Source organism: Elephas maximus, chromosome 27 (assembly GCF_024166365.1).
Source record: "Elephas maximus indicus isolate mEleMax1 chromosome 27, mEleMax1 primary haplotype, whole genome shotgun sequence".
In the NCBI taxonomy this organism is placed as follows: Eukaryota; Metazoa; Chordata; class Mammalia; order Proboscidea; family Elephantidae; genus Elephas; species Elephas maximus.
In genome coordinates, this window is record NC_064845.1 from 23,934,532 (window position 1) to 23,957,985 (window position 23,454).

General features: G+C 42.2%; 1 protein-coding gene across 1 annotated transcript in view; it reads right to left on the minus strand.

The window, feature by feature from the left end:
* OXNAD1 (oxidoreductase NAD binding domain containing 1) overlaps positions 1-23,418 on the minus strand; it is a 41,735-nt gene extending 18,317 nt beyond the window's left edge. The window contains exons 1-5 of the mRNA XM_049870695.1: positions 23,348-23,418; positions 23,046-23,269; positions 14,798-14,924; positions 14,444-14,507; positions 1,280-1,386 (exon numbers count right to left, since the gene is read on the minus strand). Coding sequence (XP_049726652.1) covers positions 1,280-1,386; positions 14,444-14,507; positions 14,798-14,924; positions 23,046-23,269; positions 23,348-23,418 — 593 coding nt within the window. The remainder of the gene's footprint in view (positions 1-1,279; positions 1,387-14,443; positions 14,508-14,797; positions 14,925-23,045; positions 23,270-23,347) is intronic.
* Positions 23,419-23,454: the final 36 nt, after the last annotated feature.

The following is a 23,454-nucleotide window of genomic DNA, read 5'->3' on the forward strand; positions in this document are numbered from 1 at the left end:
GGCTTTTTCTAATCAGGAAAGCAGGATCAGAGTCTTGGCACAATTATCAGTTAAAGACACAGAGACAATAATGTGTGCAGGACATAAACACTTCCACAGAAGGGAAATATGGAGAAACAGATCATTACAATTAAAGTTTCCATTTTTAAGTGTAAAAACTGCTCAACATTTTTGAAGGGTAACTATAATGCCAACCCCCTAAGGTCCCCCTAGCCAACATGCATTTAATATGTATCACCGCACATGTGCAAAGATTGCAGTAAATTGCTCCAGAAACACAAATTATTGCAATCAGCATCTTCTTTTCTAGTTCTAAATTCAAAGGCAAACTATTAACACAAGACTGCTAACTCTTGCTATTATCACACATCCTCCTTCTAACAAAACCACATTTCCAGATGGACTGCCAAAATTAGGCAAGTGACTCCTAAGAAATACTATTGAGATTGACATGCCAGAAATTCATTTAGAAATGAATGCTTTATTTACATAAGGGACACGCACACCCAAACACACCTTTCCTAAGGAAACACAAGTTGCTTTGTTTACAATTCAACTTGAATTGCAGCTCAGCGAGGCCCTTGGGAGGAACAGTGGGACAGCTGGGCTGTTATCCTGTCAGCATACTGATTAGTTCTCAGACTCTTGGATGGGACAGGCTTATGATTCATGTGTGTGTTCTGGGCCTGGTTAGGGCATCTTAATAACAAATTAAGCAAAATATTTAAACTCAGCCCAGACAGGGTATGGGGATGCAGGGAAGCTAGAAATTATGGTAAATGAAACGGGAATTCAGTCGAAAGCATGGTCAGCTCTGTAAGGACACAACTGGTCATTCTCTGCAGACTGCTTTGTTTGCTGTTTGACATAAAGAAGGCTAACTTTCAAAAACGTATGAATCTGCAGCAACACATAACTCTTACGTTTATCACATTCTATTAGCAACCATCCCTGCAGAATCTAATTATTAGAGCTGTCAGCTCCATGGACCAGAATTCGCTGCTTTGTTTGAATCTGAAAAACTCAAGGCAGCAATTTTCATATCTGACTGAGAGGACCAAGGGCTCAAACCCAAGGTGAGGTGGGCTCTGAGGCCAGGGAAGGAACTGTAGTCTCCATGGCAAGAGAGGCTCACCCTGAATGGAAATGGACTGGAATTCCTACACCTCAGTACCAACAGCTGGCCACAGAAGTCCTTTCCAGAAGAAAAAAATAGTCCCTTCTATCTGATGACACCTTCTTTGATCAGACATACTTGGGAAACAGAAAAGCCACTTACCACTGGCCAGCTTTAAAGGAAAAATCCTTTTCAGCAACAAGCAGGCGGAGCCTCTTCACTGAGGGTGACTCATGGGCAGCTCCACACACCTTAGCTGTCGACACAACCTGAAGTCAAAAAAAAAAAGTTGCAAAACAAGGTAAACTTGCCTACCACCAGGTGAAAAAAAATTTTTAATTTTCTTATTTTTGAGAGACTTGCTATCATACTAAAAAAAAAAAAGTTTCACTTTATTCTGCAAAGAAAAAAAAAATCATCTCTTAAAGGGACTGCGTAAAGTGTTTATTTGTTGAGTGTCTATTATGTGCCATGCCCTGGGCTGGGTACTCTGGGAAGAGCTCAGGGAACTTGCAGTCCTGTACTTCAAAGTGAGGTCCACTGTCTGTTCCAAGTCTATGACAAGTCCACAAGGAGGCTAAGTACAAAACTTGGAAGTAAGCACTTTTTTCTAGCAATTTCACAGAGCAATTGCGTGCCTATGAAAATTAATAATAAAAAACCAACTGGGTTTGTGTTTTTTATATGTTTTTAGGATCTACTTTTTCTAGTAATTCATTTTTTGCTAGATTTTACAAAATTATCGCAGTCCGCAACATTAAAACAGTAACCAGAGCCCTTCCCTACAGATAGTTTGAGAAGCACTATTCATAATGACATATCTGATTTCTGGGAAGTCCTAAATATGGACACATAGACTTTCCTCAATTAAGCGCCACCTACTATCCCTCAGCACCTCTCAAATTCAAAACGTGTCTGCTTCCTTCATTCTCTCTTCCACCTTTAGGTTTCTCTTCCTTTCCTAAGCCTGGGACATCTTCAAAAGAGGAAAAAAAGACAAAATGACTGCTCTTTCAACTTCCTACTTCATTCTGGTAGCAATTCAAATCAGTAGCAGCTGACCGAAGTATAGCCACTCCCCTTGGAGGGTGTAACCTTCAAGGCTCCACCAAAGGGTGCCCTGGGAATCTGTCAAGGTCAATACCTCCCACTCTAATGCCAACTCATTCAGGCCCTTTTCTCTGATAGGGCTAGGTCAAATCAAACTATCAGTGGAAGATATTTAAAAAAAAAAAAAAAAACCCACTGGAAAATTCTCATCATGGATGGCAGTCTCCCTCCTTCAAAATATTTCCTAAAATTTTCTGCCTCTCTCTCCTGCAAAATTCTGTCTCTCTCTTCTGTATTTCTGCCAATCCTCTCTTCCTCATCTGCTGAGAGCAAGTGGGGTTATTTTCCAATACTGACTCTCTACTGGCACTCTTGGTCCCATTCCTAGCCACCCTCTCTGAAACGCTGCTCTGCCAGCTCTCACCAGCCCTTTTTTTCATGTTCAACTGTCCCCTCTCTAGTACCTCCTGTTTCATCAGGCGTGATACTGAATGACATTTGCTCGTCCTTATGTAATTCAGAAGCAAAATAAATGGAAGCGGTGTAGTGTAGCTGTTAATAGCACATGCTCTGTTGCCAAACTGTGTTTCATCCTGGCTCCACCACTTACCAGCTGGCTGTGTGACTCTGGGCAAGTTACCTAGCCTCCTTCAGCTATAAAATGAGACTAACACCTACGCTTCACAGGTTGTTGGGAAGATTGAGATAATATACGCAAAACACTTATAACAGTGTTGGTTCATAATACTCATTAAGTGTCGTTATAATTGATTTTATTTTATTAATTATAGTTGGTATTTATTACATGTCACACCTTATTCACTGATTACTACACGTGCTACTGCACCAGCGCTGCTGCTGCACCAGGGACTGTTCATGGGATTATAAAATGGAACTATGCAGTGGCGGTCTTCTACTACATGTACATCCTATCAATTATTTTGCTAGTACAAACTCTAAAACGATACTATTTTTTAAGATATTTCAGAAATGCCGCTCTTCCTCAGTTGAGGCATTTAGCTCTGCCTTATCCTACAGAATCTTCCCTTTTTCCTTTGATGCTCTCCTTAACCACAGGTAACACAGCTTTCGGCTCTACTGGAACTTCTGCCAGGGTCAGTCAGTGTCTTCCTGAACAACCAAACTCAATGTCCAGTCTTAGTCCTCACCCTCTCTAACCTCCCTGCATTTGATCCTTTTTACTTCCTTTTCTACCCTGAAGCATTCTCCTTTCCTGGGATAGCCAGCATCGATCAGAGGGTCCTCTCCTGCCTCTCCAACCTGGCCTCTCTTCTCCTTTACCATTTCCACCTTCCTCGTCTCACTTCCTTACTGAGAGCTTTCCCTAAACTGCCTCACTCCCTACTTCCTTCCTAGCCTCTCCACTCCTAGGCTGAGGATCTCAAGCACTCCCAAGGCTAGGCTATCACCCCCCATGCTGACGACTCATCATTACTCTTCTGCCAATCACAGGCTCACATCTACATGCCACGGCAGCCGATGTCTGAAGAGCAGTTACTTCAGATATATACTGGGTGCTGTGATAAACATTTTCTGTGCATTAATTCATTCAGCTGATGTAATAGCCATATCACCGCCCAAGAGAGAGCGTTATTATCCTTCCTTTTGCAGATGAGGATCATCCAGCTAGTGATGGCTGCATTAGGATTCAAACCCAGGTCAGGGGGCCCTTAACCTCCTCACAGTGCTTCATGGTGACTGCTGTCAGTTGTAAGTTGCCATCGAGTCAGCTCTGACTCATGGTGAACCTCCGTATAACAGAACAAAACGTTGCCCAGTCCTGCGCCATCTTCCCGATTGTTGGTATGCTGGGGTCCGTTTTTGCGATTGTGTCAATCCATCTCATTGAGGGTTTCCCTCGTTGTTCTTGGCCCTCTACTTTATCAAACAGTATGTCCTTTCATAGCGATTTGTCTTTCCTGATGACATGTCCAAAGTAGGCAAGTCCAAGTCTCTCCATCTTGCTTCTAAGGAACATTCTGGTTGTATTTCTTCTAAGACAGACTTGTTCATTCTTTTGGCAGTCCATGGTTATGTTCGATATTCTTCACCAACACCACAGTTCTAACCTATCAATTAATTCTTTTTCTGTCTTTCTTTTTCATTATCCAACTTTCACACACATATAAAACAACTGAAAAGATCATGGCTTGGGTCAGACACATCTTAGTTATCAAAGTGCATCTTTGCTTTTTAAAACGTTAAAGAGGTCTTTTGCAGTAGATCTGCCCAATGCAATATGTCATTTGATTACTTAACTGCTGTCTCCATGGACCTTGATTGTTGACCCAAGTAGAATCAAATTACTGGCAACTTTAATTTCTTCTCCATTTATCATGTTGTTGTTTACCAGTCCAGTTGTGAGGATCTTTGTTTTCTTCACATTCAGATGTAATCAGTATTGAAGGCTGTAGTTCTGACCTTCACCAGTACATGCTCCAACTAAATCCACTACGTTCATTCCTTCCCCAAACATTTCTTGAGCACGGTGCCTGGCACTGGGGACACAAGATGGACAAGGCGGCCCTGCCTCACAGAGCTCTGCAAAAGCAGCTTCTTTCCATCAACGGGACTTCAATTATGGATCATTGAGGGGTCAATAAAGTCAAATCTGCTTTCAGTTAATACACACACACAATCTTTGACTTCTAGGCATTTGTTCCTAACACAGCCAAGTCCCAGAAATTAGTTCCTGTCTTTTCCTTTCCTTGCCCACCCTACTGTCCTGGTGACTTCTTTCTTCTCACTTGGACTGTTGCCTCAGCCTCCTTCTTGTTTCTCTCAAAGCAGCCAGCAGATGACTATTCCTAACATCCCAGCCTCACTGAGTTACTTCCCCGCTCAAACACCTTCAAGGGCTCTCCACTACTCAGTGAAAATATAATGCTAAAAGGCAGTTTAAGCTCCTAGTAGACCTTGCGCTAGTAGTTTTCAAGCCAACTGGACAAGCTGCTAGTCCTTGAAGGCGCCTGATCCCTGCTCAACTCCCACCTCTGTGTAGGTCATTCTGCACAAACTGCATTCCCTCTGCTGTCCATCAACCTCCCATTCACCCCTCCAGGCCCTGCTCATGTACCACCTCCTCCCTGAGGTCTTCCTCTTTTCTCTTTCCTCTCACCTCTACCCATAAAATGTTTTTCTGCCTTTCTCATCATACTTATCATGTATTAGTGTGAATTACAAATACTCGTGAACATGTCTTTGCCACCACACAGACCATATGCCTCTAGAGGTCAGGCATTAGGAGGAATTTGTATCTATATCAGCTCCTAGATGAAGCACAAGGCCCAACATACACAAAGGCTCAGTAAATATTCGCAGAATGAATGAAAATTCTTAAAGTCACTTAAAATTGGTTTCCAGAATAAAGATTAATAGAAGTTCGAGAGCCTTTTGTTGTTTAAAAAGAGAAGGGGGGGAACACTCAAGAAAATCTAGATTTCTGCTCAAAAATGTCGGAGAGATCAGTGAGAGCAGAGCCCTCCTCAGTAGGACAGGTATCTTCCTCTGTGTGCCACTCATCCTATTTTAGATATCTAATTACAAAGGCAGGTAATGAGACTCATCAGGACTCTCTTCTATATTATTACTCCCATTTTTTCATGTTTCCAAAAAAGAAAGGCTTATTTTATAAACCTTATTTTCTTTCAGTATAATAATCTGTAAAAACATAGCCAAGAGCTAGATTATTTCATTTATAGCAGCTTAACCTGCATCTGTCAGATTCCTTAATAAAATCAGATTACGTATAAGTCTTAAGCACATCCAGAAAAGTTGCCTGGTAGCAGGGAAATCAACATTTATAATCACTGTTGAGGGAACAGAATTTTAGCTCAAACACATGCAAATACTTCACAGTCAAATGCTAGACTCTGTGAAAAGAAATGACTCACTGTTAGCCAAATCCCAACATAAAATTCAATGAAGAAGAAAACAAGATACACTTTCTATTAAGAAAGCCATATTTGCATTTAGATAGTGTCTACAACAACAATAACAAAAATATTCGCAGCGTGCCTTATGCCTACCGGTATTAATACAAACAGTATTATCCCTATTGCTATTAAACAAAAAAAACCCACTGCCACCAAGTCGATTCCGACTCATAGCGACCCTATAGGACAGAGCAGAATTGCCCCATAGAGTTTCCAAGGAGCGCCTGGTGGATTTGAACTGCCGACCTCTTGGTTAGCAGCTGTAGCACTTAAACACTACGCCATCAGGGTTTCCCTATTGCTATTAGCCCTAGTAATCTGGGCAAAACTGCTATAACTGGAAACATATAATACCTTCTGTAATTCTGGCAACATAAAACACCTTGCATAATTTTTAAAACATATCGCCCTTTTTACTACTTAACATTGCTTAGTTGATATAAATACTGCATTCTATAGAAAGACTTCTAGCAGTGTAAGTTAGAAACATTAAGCACATCTTTTTGAAGGCCACATCGTTATTTTACTCTGAAGCTAGCTTCACGTAATGAGGACATGGAATCGTGACCCTTGTTATATGCCATTCTTTCCTGACTTTTATTGAATAAGCAAAACATGACGGGAGAAACTATATGTTTGAACATTTGTACTTAACTCTCATACTTAGTGGATCAAAAGCTTTTGCAACTGAAACCTCAACTAGCCATGTTCTAAGTTAAAACACATGGCAGGAAATGAAGCTTTCCATAAAATAACATTTAGACCCTTCTACTGTTCAATAAAATAACAGTCCATTTGCCAGCTTTTACTAGTGCACATTTTTAAGGCTTTGACAGAATCAGCATCTAAAAGGAAATGCCATCGTATTGATTTAAAAAGCTGGTTTTACGTAGGGATAATTTGATGTTCCTGCCAATGCAGACGTCTCTGCACAGGAAATAGATACTTGGGAAACCTGGCTGGCTTCCCCTGCTCATTCCCATTCATTCATTTTCTGGCTGAAAAGTTTAGGCAAAGCCAGGATTAGAGATGACCTGAAACAAAAATGTAGTTAGGACACTAACAATTTCAAAGTTGAAGGAAATTTTTGTCATTGTCAAGAACAATATGTCACTTTACACATAAGGACACAAAGGCCTGGAGATGTTATATAAATTGTGGCAAATACCAATCTGCCCAGTAGGAGTCAGATGAAAAGAAACTGATTTTATGAAGTGATCTAATGACAAGAGAAGACCACAAAATCCCGTGAACTATACAATTGTACTTAAGTGGCTTACACCATCAACACTATGTCCTGGCATGAATGAACCTACCTTGCTCCTACCAAGGCCAACCCACCCACCTGGGCTGGGTCTCCTCTCAGCCTTCATTCCAGTAAGTATCCTCTCACCTGCCTGCCTCCCTCTTCCCCTCCATCAGAGCACATGTGACTTCTAGGGTCTCCCACCTCAAATAATGACGACAGCAACAGCAAATGCCTACGTAAGGCTGACCATGTACCAGGCACCCTGCACATACTAATTCATTCAATCTTCATGACGACCCTACAAGACCCATTGAAATAGCCCATTGTCCTCAAGTTGATTCTGACTCATAGCGACCCTATAGGATGGAGCAGAACTGCCCCATAGGGTTTCCAAGGAGTGGCTGGTGGGTTCAAATTGCCAACATTTTGGTTAGCATCTGACCTCTTCAACCACTGTACCACATGGCTTAAAATTTTTATATCCCACTGTAAACTCCACACTCACATAGCCAACTGCCTATTGGAATCTGAACGAACTTGTGAGCATTTTAAACTTAACATATCCAACACAGAACTTTTTTTCCTCACAAATTTCTTTCTTTTTTATTATGGAAAATTTCAAATATATACAAAAGAAGAGAAAATAGTATAATGAATCCCCATGTACCCACCACTCAGATTCAACAGTTATCAACTCATAGCCAATCTTGTTTCAACTGTAACGCCACTCACCTCCCCCATCTCAGATTATTCAAAAATCAAGCTCTTTATTTTCCTTCTTCCAAACCAGCTCTTCTCCACCTTAGCCATATATGCCGCCCTGTGAGCTACCTGAATACTCAAATCCCAAACCTAAAAATCACTTTTGCTTCTTCTCCTTTCCTCACTAGTCCCCCCAGCCCACCATCCGTGCCGTCAGTGAATTCCACCAGCCCTACCTCAACCCCAGATCCACCACTGCTCTCTGTCTCCACCACTACCACCCTGCTCTAAGCCTCCACCTGGGACGACGTCAACAGCGTCCAATCTGGTGCCAAAGCGCAACGCCATTCTTTACCAAGCTAATAGGCAACTCGCTCAAAATGTAAACCACATGTCATTTCCCTGCTTAAAACCTTCCACCACTGCCATGGATTGAATTGTGTCCCCCAAAAATACGTGTATCAATTTGGCTAGGCCATGATTCCCAGTATTGTGTGACTGTCCACCATTTTGTCATCTGACGTGATCTTCCTGTGTGCTATAAATCCTATCTCTGGGATGCTGATGAGAGGGGGTTAGTGGCAGTTATGTTAATAAGGCAGGACTTAATATACAAGATTGGATTGTGTCTTGAGCCAATCTCTTTTGAGATATAAATAACTAGCAGAGAGACAGGGGGACCTCATACCACCAAGAAGAAACTGGGAGCACAGCACGTCCTTAGGACCCAGGGTTGCTGAGCGGAGAAGCTCCTCGACCAGGGAAGACTGATGACAAGGACCTTCCCGCAGAACCGACAGAGGAAAGAAAACCTTCCCCTGGAGCTGACGCCCTGAACTTGGACTTGTTGCATACTAGACTGTGAGAGAATAAATTTTTCTTTGTTGAAGCCATCCACTTGTGGTATTTCTGTTACAGCAGCATTAGATGACTAAGACGACCACCCTTCAAATCCCAACTCCTTATCCAAGCTGACCGTTTATACAATCTGGCCTTTGCCTATCTCCCATCCTATCACTCTCCCCTGAACATGCCAAGCTCATTCCTGCCTCAAAGCCTTCGAGCTTGCCAGGAATACTGTGCACATGGCTGACTCTCTTCCCTACTCAAGCTTCAGCTCAACTGTTACACAACTATGTAAAAGTGCACCTCCCCCAGCCACACTTGTCTCACATTATCCTGTGTGATTTCCTTCATAGTGCACGTCACATCTGACATTCTCTTGTTTATCTCCACCAGAATGAAGCTCCATGTACAGCAGGAACCTCGCCTCATGCCCCCAGCACCTAGAACAGGGTTGGACACACAGCAGGCACTCAATACAAATCAGCTGAATTTAAAATACAATTCATTTCATTGGATTGGGTTCCCAAGGGGGGAAATGGAAAAGAATCTTGAACCTTAGGTTGCTTAATCTATCGAATAAAAGTGTCAGTGAAAAACACTGATGCTATATTTTAGCCGCTAACATTTTAAGTTCTGGGCATAGTTAAGAAATAGTAACACAGGCAACTTTCTCATTTTTCATAGCTTACCTTACTATAGAACTAGGGCGTACACTTGCATCATGACCTCATCTCAAGAGGAACAGTATCACCATTCTTGCTTTACAAAGTGACTCATACAAGGCCGTACAGGTAATCAGCCACAGAGGTGGGATTAACATTTCTGAAATATGCCTTGAGAGCCTATGCAATGTCAGCACTGTGCTAGATACCAGGGCTACAAAGCTGCTAAGCTGTGTCTTCCCTCGAGGGGCCTCCTTCTCCTGGAGACTTCACCGGGCAGGGTGAGTGGTGCCCGCTGAGAAGCCAGGGGCCAGCTGCCAGGACCATCAGGCTATATCTCCTTTGAAATTTCTCCAAGAGGCTGTGGCCTAGCCCCCCATCAAGCCCCTGCAGCTACCTCTTGGCTGTGGGTTCCTGATGTTTCTCCTCACTACCCTCTTACTTTGTCAGAGCTAACAGTGTGGCGAGCCTGGAAGTGCCAGCCCTGCTTGGTCCCAGGCTGGAAAATCTCTAACAAGCTCTCTGACCACCAGCTTCTGATCATCAAAGCAAATTTAGGTGTACAACTGTTGGGAAATAGTCCATGTGAAATATGCCTGCGCCGATCTGCAAGCTGAAGACCACTCCAGCATATAATGTCCCCATAATACGCAGATGATGTCTAGCAGAGAATGATAAGGGTTAAACTCGGGATTGGGTCCAGCTCGCTAGGGGCAGCCCATCCCACTCAAACCCCAGCCTCTGCAAAACCACAAGTCAGGCAGATTATCAGCTCTCAGTAACCTGCACAAGGAATGGTCAGATGCCGAAAGGCTCTGCCTGATATGCCCAGCCTCTGATTTTATTAACTAACTACTTCAGCGGGTAAGAGCTACAGAGTGCTACAGCGGCTAACCAAAAGGTCAGCAGTTCAAATCCATCAGCCACTCACTGGCAACTCTACGGGGCAGTTCTACTCTGTCCTATCGTGTCGCTATGAGTCAGAACCAACCTGGCGGCAATGGGGTTTTTAGGTTTAGGTGTCATCAGTAACCCCCCTTTCTTATACTCTGCAACACCTAAGTGAAGTCTGAATTTCAAACCAACCAAAACCTGTTGCTGTTGAGCGAATTCTGGCTCACAGCAACCCTACAGGACAGAGCAGAGCTGCCCCAAAGGGTTTCCAAGGAGTGGCTGATGGATTCGAACTGGCGACTTTTTGGTTAGCAGCTTCCATTGTGTTACTCAGTTAAATCTTGTCTGTCTAATCAGGTGTTCTGGTGTTTTTTGTTGTTGTAGTGAAAACAGAATTTGAAAATCAAAGATCTGAGTTTTCCACTTACTTGAACACGTCCTTTAAACTTAGTCTGACGATATAATTTACCATCCAAAATGGGACAATTTTGAGAGTGAAAGGAGGTGCTGTTGAAAATTATACAAGGAAACAGGCAAAAACCAAGACTATCCTGGGCGAATCAGGAAGCAGGGTCACCCTATCTAAATCTTTCTCAGTCTGAATTTCCTCATCTTTGAAATGAAAGTAAGGATCCCTTCACCCTCCTCCCTAGGTGGTGGTGAGAATCAGGTACCAACCTACCGTATAATCAAGTGCTTTGTGAAGAGAAAGGCACTTGTAGGATAAGGCACAGGCTTCTAAAAGCAGCACACTAGTACAACTGAAAAAGAATTAGTCGTTTTTCCAGAACCATTTACAAGCATAAAATCAGTTTCTTGTAATCAGAGTTCCACCAGAATTTGAGGGCAGGGACCTCATCAACCATTTTCAATGCTGAATCTCTGGACCTAGCCCAGTGCCTGGCATATTTCCAAATGAATAAATGACTGCATAAGAATTAGTAATTAAAAAAAAATTCTTTCATTACCAAACCCTCTCACTGAAGCGATGAATAGGCTACACCTTGTTCAGTGGGCTAAACCTCTACAAGGGCAATGCATGAAGTCACCCTGTCAATAAAATATTAGTCTCGCCTGAACAATCCTTTCTGCATTACAATACGTCTACCCTTATCTCCTTGACATTTCTAAGGCTACCCAGACTGCTTATTCTTTGGTCCATAAGAAAAAAAAAAAAAAAAAACTTGAACACAGTCAAATGTCACTTAACTGTAGAGGTCAGTTTCCTGTATCAGCATGACCTCAGACTGGCTACATTTATAACCCTAAGGAAAAAGCATTCACACCACAAAATGGTCATTCAGTAAGTTCTCCAGAGGAAACACACTGCCCAACGCTGAAAGGACATCTGTGGGCGAGTGAGCACTCTGTTCTCCGCCCACTCCCAGGAGGACAGAGGGGTCCTCTGGTCTAGGAATCAGACACCTGAGCTGGTGCCTCCCTGGTTCCAGCAGAAGCCACGAGATACCTCCTGGGCTTTGTGTCCTGCTTTGTAAAATGCAGGCTGCATTCTATTTTTAGGCCAGTTCACAGACCTGAACTCGAGAGCAAAGGAGATGTGAGGGTTGTGTAAAGTACACTTGTTATAGGACAGAGTTTCATATTCTCACGGAATCCAGATTTTCTGCACCCATGGAGGTTGGATAAACCCCTGAAATTACTGCCCTGAGATAATCTTTAAACTTTAAACCAAAAATATCCCTTGGGGTCTTCTTAAAATCAAGTAGTAGTTCAGCTCAAGTAGTAAAGAATGTCTGCCTTGAGTACTGAGCTCTTTTAAAATCCATCTATATGGGATCAAGCTGACAACAGCAACTCAAAAAATGAGATAGGAAACTTAGGGGGCAGAGAGCTTATGTTAATGGGGGAGGAACAACTCAGAAAAGGAGGGTGACAACAGTTACACAACTTGAAGAATGTAATAAATGTCACTGAATTGTACATGTAGAAATTGTTAAATTGGAGTATGTTCTGCTGTGTATTTCTCAACAACAAAGACAAAATAAATTATTTTTTTTAAAAAGCATACTCACTACACAAATTAAAGGCAAGCAGGCCAGACTATCAGAAGCTGGTATAGTTCTATAATGGCAAACCCGAGAAGCTGTTCATTTGGACAGTTCAAGGCTGGGCCCCTGTGCTGTGGTCAGGAGTGGCCCTCTGCAGGGGTAGGCGTGAGTCCCTGGGGAGACCTTAAACCACTGACGTGGCAGTCTAGACATCATCTAGCTTTCTCCAGTTCCTCCCATCTCCTCCTCACTCTCATTCTATTTGGGAGAAGAGTGAAAATTAACAACAGAAGCAAAGCTTTACAACTAGAAATTTCTTCCTCCAATGTAATATCATGACTGGAATTCTAACTCTAATTTTCTGACTTCCAGGCACTAAAATTCTCAACCACTAGAGTTTACATTAACTTTTTTTATAGTTTGCAATTGAACTTGGTTCAAATAATCCCCCCACAAGTCCCAATAATTTTGTCCTGTAAAATTCTGAATTGACTATTCTAACTCAGGGACTGGTAAACTACAACCCACAGGCCAGATCTGGGTGTTTGGGGAAATCAACTTTTACTGGAACACAGCCACTGTGATTTTTTTTTACGTATCGTCTACGGCTGCTTTCACACTACAAAGGTAGAATTTGGTAGTTACGACTAAGACCACATGGCCCAAACAGCCTCCAATACTTACTATCCGGCCCTTTACAGAAAGTCTGCCATCCCCTGCTCTAATTCAATCTGCCTCAAAATAAAACAGGAAAGAATGTCACCCAAGCCTGTTAAAGAAACCACTTTTTCTTAACAACTGGCAAAGTCTGTACTTTTTAAAAAGAAAGCCTAACAAGTCTCATATTTATAGAATCAGCATTTTTATATGTCGAACAAACAAAAAGAAAAATCGTATTTTCAGATTTATCATCAATGGGAAAGTGTATTTTCCCACACTCCCCTAAATCTACTGTGCTGAACTAATTCTACACAGACTTCTCACAATAACATTGACTTAAAGCCGAATCAACAAACACGCCACCCTCAGTCCCAAAGCAATATTCTGAAAAGTAGAATTCGCTTGAAAAGTGGGACCTAAAACTGTATGGCTTTCTGTGCAAGTGTATCCTTCTATTAGGACTAAAAATTAAACTCCTGCCAAAATACAACTGCTGCTGCTGTTTGTAGATATGTACAGCCCTTCTTTATATAAAACAGTTTTTTTAATTGTTAATTTAGACAGACTTAAAACACTAAGCTAACTACATCTTAATGTATGAGAAACACTCAAAAAAGCAGAAATCAAATATTCAATTTACCTTTTTAAATAAAAATGGGGTTCCTCGCTGAGATAAAGGGGTAAGGCTCCTTTACTTCCCAGCCCTTGACACCCCTTCAGGGGGCAGATTAGCCTCCAACAGTCTGAATATGGGGGGAAAAAAAATCTGTGCTCGAGAAGGTAACAAGAGCTCATCTACCTTCCCCTCTCAGACGGCAATACTTTCTCCCCTGTTGAAATACGAGATTGTTCTAAAGCAGAGATGAGGACAAAGACTGAGACATGGAATCCAAAAAAAAAAAAAAAAAAAAACCCTTCTAACCCTATAGTATAATCCTAAACATCATTCCGTGAGGATAGCTCCCTGGTTGCTACCACGCTCCATCAGAAATAAATGCACTGAATACTGGTGATGGTCGTAGAGCATGATTAAAGTAATTGGTGCCGCTGAATTGTACACGTAAAAAACGCTGAAACTGGCAAAATAATCCACTGATTCCAAGTTTAAAGGGAAAAATGTGAGTATTTCTCTGTCATCTTTCAAATCAGTTACCGTACATCCTGTTCAGAAAAATAACAAACCTTCCCTAACTGTCCTTCAAAGGGACCAGACTCGTCTAACATCATATCCATAAGCAGCCATACTGTGTGTAAACTGTTCAGACTGGAAAAACCTGCCACAGTCCAAAGATACAAACCTCCCGGCGAACGACATCTGCAGTTCTCTCCATGTGATCAGTTTTCCTTTTGGATTTCATTACGCTTTAACAGAAAGTAAAATTACTAGGTTATTAAGTATTAATCCTCATAAAATAATAAGATTAATTTCCCCAGTAATATCATGGCTATCCAAAATACAATATAACATTATGAAGCCTAGAAAATGGTCAAGGTAAAACGTGCACATCTAAAGTTTGACGAGTTACTGACGGCGTGTACATTTAAGCCAAGACGTTGCTACCTTCAGGAGTTTGATATGCCTCCCACGACCAATAGCAGGTCGAGTCCCTTTAAAAGCCAACTTCAAATGACACTGAAGACTGATGACTCACCTGGTTAGAGTAAGGTGGCGTAATGACCTAGCTGTCAATCTCAACAAAGACGCCTGAGTGCAGATGGTGCCAGCAGAGCCTCGCAACAACCCAGGAATCATGACAGCAGCACAAGCCACGGAGCTTCCTGGACAAACATAAAACTGAAAGTTAGGTTATTTTAGGAAAGAGTGAGGAAATATCAGACTTTTTTATAGATGACAATGAAGAAATGTTTGGATTTCTGTTGCTGCTGTAATGAGCCAACCTAACAGCAAGCCAACCATTGCCCTAACTTCACCCTGAGAAAATTTCTACCACTCTTTCCAGAGCTGATTCAATTGATCTCCACATTACCGACGCATGTAATTATTGGTGCTGTCAGATATTTACGTTCTCTAGTAGTTTCTAAAATCCCTGACCAAGTTCACATGACAGATCTTATGCTATCACAGATGAGAGGAGATTTCTTAACTAGTATTTTTATTATAATTGTATTTCACCCAAAGAATGCTACAAACTCTTTAATATTTGTTGTTATATAAAATACAAGGGCAGACAAATTTCCTGAGGTTCCCAAACATAAAAGGCCTGAGGTTCCCAGACATAAAAAAACCAACGCAGATAACAGTCACACTATTTGTAATAGCTCAAGGTGGAAACTATCCAAGTGGCCATAACAGAGTGGATACACTAACTGTGATATAGTCACACCACAGCTATACAGCCATGAGTGAACGAACTGCAACTACACGCAGTAACATAGATGGATCACATAAATATCACGTTGAATGAAAGAAGGCAGACTCAAAAGGGCACATATTCTATAACTCCATTCATGTAAAGTTGAAAACTGGGAAAATTAATCTATAATGTTAGAAATCAAGTTAGTAGTTACTCCTGGGGAGGGGAAGAATAGAGATAGCGTTGCCTCTAGATCTGGGTATTGAGTACTTCGCAAAAACTCATCACTTTGTAAAAATTCATCAAACTTTCCTCTTAGGATTTGCGTACTTTTCTGTTTTTAGGTTATACTCCAAAAACACACACATATACACAGGAAGGTTCCCCAACATTCCAAATCCTAAAAAGCACTGCCTATTAGGAAGACCACTGATGGGGAGTCGGCTGATATACTTTTTGGTTTCTACTGTTCTGTTTTCCTATGCCAATTTTTTAAAGATTTGTCTAAAACGGCCATTTCTAACATGTTATATTGCCATATCTGTGTCTTCCTATCTTAATTATTTATTGTTTATTAGCTTGAAAATAAACGAAAATGTATGGGAATACTGTTTTCTCTCTGAGCTCTTTGGAAAAAATTAATTATAATAAACTTAATGTTAGAATAATATTAAAGCTAAGTGTGAATATACTATTCATTAAATCATTAATTTAGTCCATATTCATTAATTTAGTCCTTCAATCGACAAACATTTATTAAGAGCCACTATGTGGTAGCCATTGTCCTAGTCACTGGGAATACAGACTTAAAGACCCCCTTGGGAGCTTACATTCTAGTGGGTAGAGACAGAAAATAAATAAAAGTAAATAAATCACATGGTGAGAAAATCTTATGTAATTTATTCAGCTGTAGCTAAATAATATCAAAAAGTCCACCACTTTATAACTTAAGTCTTAAGATCTAATTTTTCCTGCCAGAGTGGATAAATATGCAATTTGCTATTTTTCATTTTCTAGTAAATTAAAAAAATATATAAGGCCTCTTTTACCTCATGCAAGACTAAATGTAGTTTCACTCCTTTAAATGTGCTAAACCAAAACTGGTGCGTTAAATACGGAAAGAAAGAAGGCGAAACTTACTTTAGAAGTCCATGAGATTTTGGGAGTCATTAAGTGTATGGCTGGCTGACTTATGCAATATATTGGTCCTGGTATTATACTGAGACCTTTTGATACACACCAGTTGGAACAGGGGCAGTTTTTCCATATACTGAGATTCTCATAAAGTTCCTGCAATGGCAGAGACAGCATATAAGGAAAATGATAAAAGGCACTACCTCTTAGCTGAAAAAGGCTCCTTCTAATCAGTGGGTGTCACCTCACAGCACACCCACTCTCAATTACCCCCTTTCTGTCAATTCTTCCTCCTGTCTCCACTTTCCTTTTTTCATTGTTTCTCTACTGTTTCCCTTTCTTATCTTCCTTGGCCTGTCTCTAACTCTGCTATTAGGAAATTTACCCCATGAAAACACCAGAACAACGCCTGAATTAATACAGTTATGTGTCACTTAAGGTGAAGTTCCCTAATAAAATTTAACTACTCTATAGATCACAAGGAAACCCTGGTGGCGTAGTGGTTAAGAGCTACGGCTGCTAAACAAAAGGCTGGCAGTTCGAATCCACGAAGCACTCCCTGGAAACTCTATAGAGCAGTTCTACTCTGTCCCACAGGGTCGCTATGAATCAGAATTGACTTGACGGCAATGGGACAATTAACAAAGGAGCCCTGGTGGTACAATGGTTAAGCACTTGGCTGCTAACCAAAAGGTCAGGGGTTCAAATCCACTGGCCGCTCCGCAGAAGCAAACACCTGGCAATCTGCTCCCATATAAATTACAGTCTAGAAAACCCTGTTGGGCAGTTCTACTCTGTCCTATAGGGTCACTGCGAGCGGAACAGATTTGACAGCACAGAACGACAATATAGTTAAATAAACTTTCCTGAGTGGCCCAAATGGCTAAGTGCTTGAATACAAGCCAAAATTTGGCAGTTTGAACTCACCCAGAGGTGCCTCGGGAGACAGGCCTGGCAATGTTGTGGCTTCTGAAAGGTCATGGCCTTGAAAACACTATGGAACAGTTCTACTCTGCACATTTGGGGTCACCATGAGTTGAAATGGACTCAACAGCAACTAACAACATAGTTAAATATGGGGGCAGAGGTAGTTCAGTGGTAGAATTCTCCCCTTCCATGCAGGAGACTTCCATTCATGGCTAATGCACACGTGCAGCCGCCACCTGTCTGTCAGTACAGGCTTGCATGTTGCGTGTTTCAGCGAAGTTTCCAGACTGACAGACTAGGAAGAAAGGCCTGGCAATCTACTTCTAAAAACCAACCAATGAAAACCCTGTGGGTGACATGGTCCAATCTGCAACCAACTGTGGCGATAGCACAGGACTGGGCAGCGTCTCATTTCGTTGTGCATGGGGTCACCACGAGTCAGGGGCCAACTCAATGGCAGCTAACGACATAGTTAAATATGGCAATATTGCTCTGTGCAGTGTTTTATACAACTATTGCTAAAATAAATTGTCCTCACAACAGGATATATCCCTTAGTGATTATGCTGTTTGAATGGTCTACTTCTCCACTGAAGCAGAAAATAAAGAAATGTTAATTTTTAAAAGCTCTTTTTAGAAAATCTGATTTTGTTACCAGTAGTAATCATGATCAAGAGTGCCACCTACTGGTAAATAAAGGGCATTTAATCAAATTGTGTTTGTTTTGAGAAGCCTTCCAAAGCTTTTTGCCAGTCCGTTCTATGAGTCGGAATTGACTCAATGGCAAAGCATTTGGGTTTTTATTTTATTTTATTTTTTTTAGCGAGGTATTAAAAAAAACCATATATTTTTTGAAATATGTCCAGAGATTTAATGTTTAGAGTGAAAGTATTTAATCAACCAGAACAGACCAACATACATTAAATAATTTCTAAAATCCTATAAAAAGTCGTATTTCATCAATGTTTGTATCCTCCCAGGTCTAAACCTGGCTTACTTTCCAAAAAATTTAGTTAACTCTTTCTGAAACATAGAAAATGATCATAAATGCTAATGCTAAATAAAACTTAATAAATATTAAAACATTACTCAAAGAGACAGATTAAAGACTAACCACACTGGTTCCAGTCAAGAATTACTAGGTGCCAGACACTGCTTCAGGCCTTGGAGATACAATTAAGACTCAGATGCAAGGTCCTGAAGCTGTGTCAAGACAGATCATAGTAAACAGATAATTAAAGAGATAATTACAGTTTATGATGAGTGCAATAAAGAAAAGTGTGATGGGGTGGGCAGGAGAATAGGAGGAAAGGCCTCTCTGAGATGACCGCTGAACTGAGTCCTGGAGGAGGAAGAAGCAGCCAAGCAAAGGATGGGGGCAGAGCACTCTAGCAGAGCGATGAGCAGGGACAAAGGCCCAGACACAGAAGCAAGGCTAGCATGTTAGAGGAGCCAAGATCAGTGACTGTGGAGCAGTGAGCTCACTGTAGGGGCTGTGAGATGCGGTCAGGCAGGTAGACATGTGCCAGATCCCAGCAGGCCACGGCAGAGGCAATGGGGAGCAAGTGCAGGGTTTGAATAAACCAGGAGAGCGCCATGATCGATTTACATTTTTAAAGGATCACTGAGGCTGCTGTGTGAAGACTGGATCATAGAGGGGCATGAGTGGAAGCAGGAAATTCAGTTACAAGGCTTCAGCCTAAGATTAAAAAAAAAGACAAGGATAACAGCTACAGAGATGGCGGGAGTCGCTTAACATGGAATAGAATTTGGAATTTGAGCCTTATGACTTGTTGATAGATTGGATGGGGGTGATGAGGCAGTGAGAAAAAGAGGAACCAAATATGCCTCAGAGAGAATTAATGCACTGCAGTAAAGTAAAGTTCTCAGAACAATCATAACCACCAAAAGCAAACTCGCTGCCATCGAGTCGGTTCCCACCCATAGCGACCCTAGAGGACAGAGTAGAACTGCCCCATAGGGTTTCCAAGGAGCGCCTGGTGGATTCGAACTGCTGACCTTTTGGTTAACAGTGTAGTTCTTAACCACTAGGACACAGGGTTTCCAGAATAATCATGGCGCCCCTCAACTTAAAATCCTAGGTGCCCCTGAGGAAGCAAAAGGGCTCCCAGTATTTAATAGGGGATCCCCAGTGGAATACAGGGTGCTGTTACGACACAGAGTATTAACTTAGAATTGGTGGAAATGGGCCCAGGTCTGTCTCCTTCCTGCTTTTTGATCTCAGGTAAGTCATCTCGGACCATTACAAAACGAGAATACCAACACCACCTCATTACACTATTGAGAGGAATAAATGAAATAATGCCTATGGAAGTACCTGGCAAGCAAGAGGGTTACTAAAAATCAACCCAAATACATTAACCTCTCTCCTCCCCGCCAAACAACCAGGAGAGGTAGTGGTTTGATGTTGCCAATATATAACCCCCGGAACTGATATACAACAACAACAAAAAACCAAACCAAACCCACTGCCGCCAAGTCGATTCCGACTCATAGCGACCCTATAGGACAGAGTAGAACTGCCCCACAGAGTTTCCAAGTAGCGCCTGGTGGATTCGAACTGCCAACCTCTTGGTTAGCAGCTGTAGCACTTAACCACCACACCACCAGGGTTTCCTATACAACAACGGGACTCATCAAATACAGTTTCTATTACACAAGCATGACCTAGTCCTAAATTCAATCTTACGCTAAGAATGTCAATCACTGTCATTTTCCAGATCAGCAGCGTTAACATTTTCTGATCAAAACAAAACGAAACAGGCACACTTTTGTGGCCTCAGAGGACCTGGAGCAACCAGTAAATCTGCTTCCGTCATGCTCTCTGGGCACAAAAACGTTTCATTAGAAAATGTTTCCGTTCCCTTTTAGGAACAAATAAGAAGTTCAGTAGTCATTGTAATGCTTTATTCAGAACAATGCTGGGTGGGGTAAAAACTGTATTGCCTGTTTGGCTGTGGTTTAACTTTATTCAACACAGTACAAACTCAAGTTGAGCACAAACCTAAGGGGAAGAACGGCCCCTAGCCAGACAATGGGGAAGCCAACAGAGGGCAGAATGGAAGCAGTATGGAGGGCCAAGGCAGCCTCCAACCTATGCCCCAAGGGAACTAGCACAGCTCTAGCAGGAGATCGCAGCAGTCTGTGGGGCTACGGGGCTGCTTGTTTAAATCCAGCTCCGCGTGAAGCACCGTCACCGCACAAATGGCTTTGTAGTTAATTAAGAGCACTTAGGAACTCTGCCTCCTCAGGCCAGCTCCTCAACCCATCAAACCTCAAGTTTCCCAGTACTAAAATGGGGTTAATGATACCTACACTTCGGTGGGTTGTTTTAAAAATAACAATGACATAATGCACATAAAGCATTTGGTACAGTGCGTAACACACATTGTCAACTATTATTAATTAGTTCACTAGGGTTTTTGTTTCCATTTTTTGGTCATACATACTCAAACTGGAAAATTACAAAGTTACAAAGAAAAACTACCCAAAAGCCTCCAATAACTTTTATGACTATTAACCTCAGAACTTAAGATTCCTCAGTGAGTTGTTTTTGATAGCTTCAAACTGCTTTCTAAAACAACTACCAATTTATACCTTCTTGACCTAAATAGGACAGCATTCATTTCTGGTCATTCCAAAATGCCTCATCTTTAATTTGTAGGTACTTATACTCAGGAAAAAAAAAAAAAAAAATTTTTTTTTTTTTTTTTTTTTAATACTCAGAAGGGAAACCCTGGTGGCGTAGTGGTTAAGTGCTACAGCTGCTAACCAAAGGGTCGGCAGTTCGAATCCTCCAGGCACTCCTTGGAAACTCTATGGGGCAGTTCTACCCTGTCCTATAGGGTCGCTATGAGTCGGAATTGACTTGACGGCACTGGGTTTCGTTTGGTTTTTTGGTATACTGAGAAGGGAAACCCTGGTGGTGTAGTAGTTAAGTGCTACGGCTGCTAACCAAAGGGTCGGCAGTTCGAATCCTCCAGGCGCTCCTTGGAAACTCTGTGGGGCAGTTCTATTCTGTCCTATAGGGTCGCTATGAGTCGGAATTGACTCGACAGCAGTGGGTTTAGTTTTTTTGGATAATCAGAAGCGCTCAAGAACTAAAAATGGTTCCCGACCTCAAAATGATCATCAGGACTACAAAATAGATACCGGAGAATCTCCCTTGCCCTCCCGTGTCCAAGAGGCCACCCAGGCAATATTCATGTCTCGAAGACATGTAGGGAGAAACCACTGAGCTACACTGGCTTTGCTGGGACTTCTCCTTTGCCCGGACAGACCAGGATCATTCCAGCTAACCCTCCACAAGTTTAACAAATGTTTCATACCTGCTGGGTAGATGTTCAATTACACAAAATAGTTTTCTGAGGCCTTTGAAATACTCTCCTACAAACCTTCTTTTAATGTAATTCTCAATTTTCTCCCAAAGGCTCCTTTAATTTTTCAAGCTCCAAAAGGGCCAAACAGGGTGATACATCCCCTCAGGGTACACAAAATTGGTAACTTCATGCAAACATTTGAGTGTGTGTACATATATAAGCATGTATACAACTATGCTTTACATATAGATATTATATAAGTAACTAAACACGATATATATAATTGCAGAACCAAGTAAAGTTCATCATTTCCATTAAACAGAATGTTGGATCTGAAAGAGATCTCGTAAATCATCTCTCAGTCAGGAAAGGAAAAAAAGCCCAGAGAACGTCCGTGACCAGGGCCCAGAGCTAACCCACAGTAGTGAGAGTCTAAGCCCAGGTCTTCTGCTCCTTAACCCAATGCTGTTTCACTACCCCTCCTTCTCCATGAAGATAAGCTTCTTGCTGTTCAGCCGGCTCCCACTCACCACAGCCCTACATATAACAGAGCGGAATGTGGTCCGTCCTGTGCCATTTTCCTCATCACTGGCATGTCTCAGTCCACTGTTGTGGCTACTCTGTCAGTGCATCTCATTGAGGGTTTGTCTTGTTTTGCATCAACACCTAGTAATGGAGAAAAACCCTGTTGTGCTGAAACTGGTACTAGCGCTACTTTCAAAATAAACCACCTTATATTGGCATTTCGCAAGGTACACAGAGGTCTCGGGCCAGTGACTCTGCCTGCTGATGCCATCCCTTTTACAAAGATTAAGTAACTAACCTGCCCCTGGGCTCTGGACACTCATAGGCTCTTCATTTCCTAGGTGCCTGACCTTGGTATCGTTGCCCTATACTCTGTACCTATATCAAGATAATTAAATAAAACAACATTTTTACTCTCAGAGTTGCTGGAAGAATTACACTTAGCACAATATCTGGTACATTAACAAACGCCCAACAATAAACTACGTTATTACTCGTATTACAAGTCGGTTATTAGTAATGCGCTGGGTTTTTTTTTATACGCCTAGCAGACATAGGACTAAAACTCGATCTCTGCCTTGCAAGTCTTGGCCCCTTCAGCAACACAATCCAGGGCATCTGACGATACCCAGGGTGGGGGAAAAAGAGTCGGGGATGTACCTGAGAAGTCGACTGCAACCAGGGACTTTAACAAGCTGGGCGTCGCCCTGAACGCAGGGTCACTCGGTGAATGGAAATCCCAAGGGAATCTTTGGACAGTCACCAGAACGGGAGGTGGAGGAGGCAGAGCTGCTCCCCTTGCCTTCTCAGACGAAGCGAAGCGGTGACCCCTCTCCCGGGGGGCCCCGAGGGCCGGGTCGATGCCACCCAGAGCCTGTCGCAGCCTTTAGCCGCGCTGAAGAGGGGAAACGACCGCGGCCATGAGAGGCTTCGACTCCGCTGCCGAGACCTAGCGTGCGGACCCGGCCCAAATCCCACCTGAGTCGCCGGCGACTCCGAAGTGACGTAGCAGGCCCTCGAGCTGTCCCGACATTCTATTGGTCGCTGCTGTCCAATGGGAGGAGGGGTG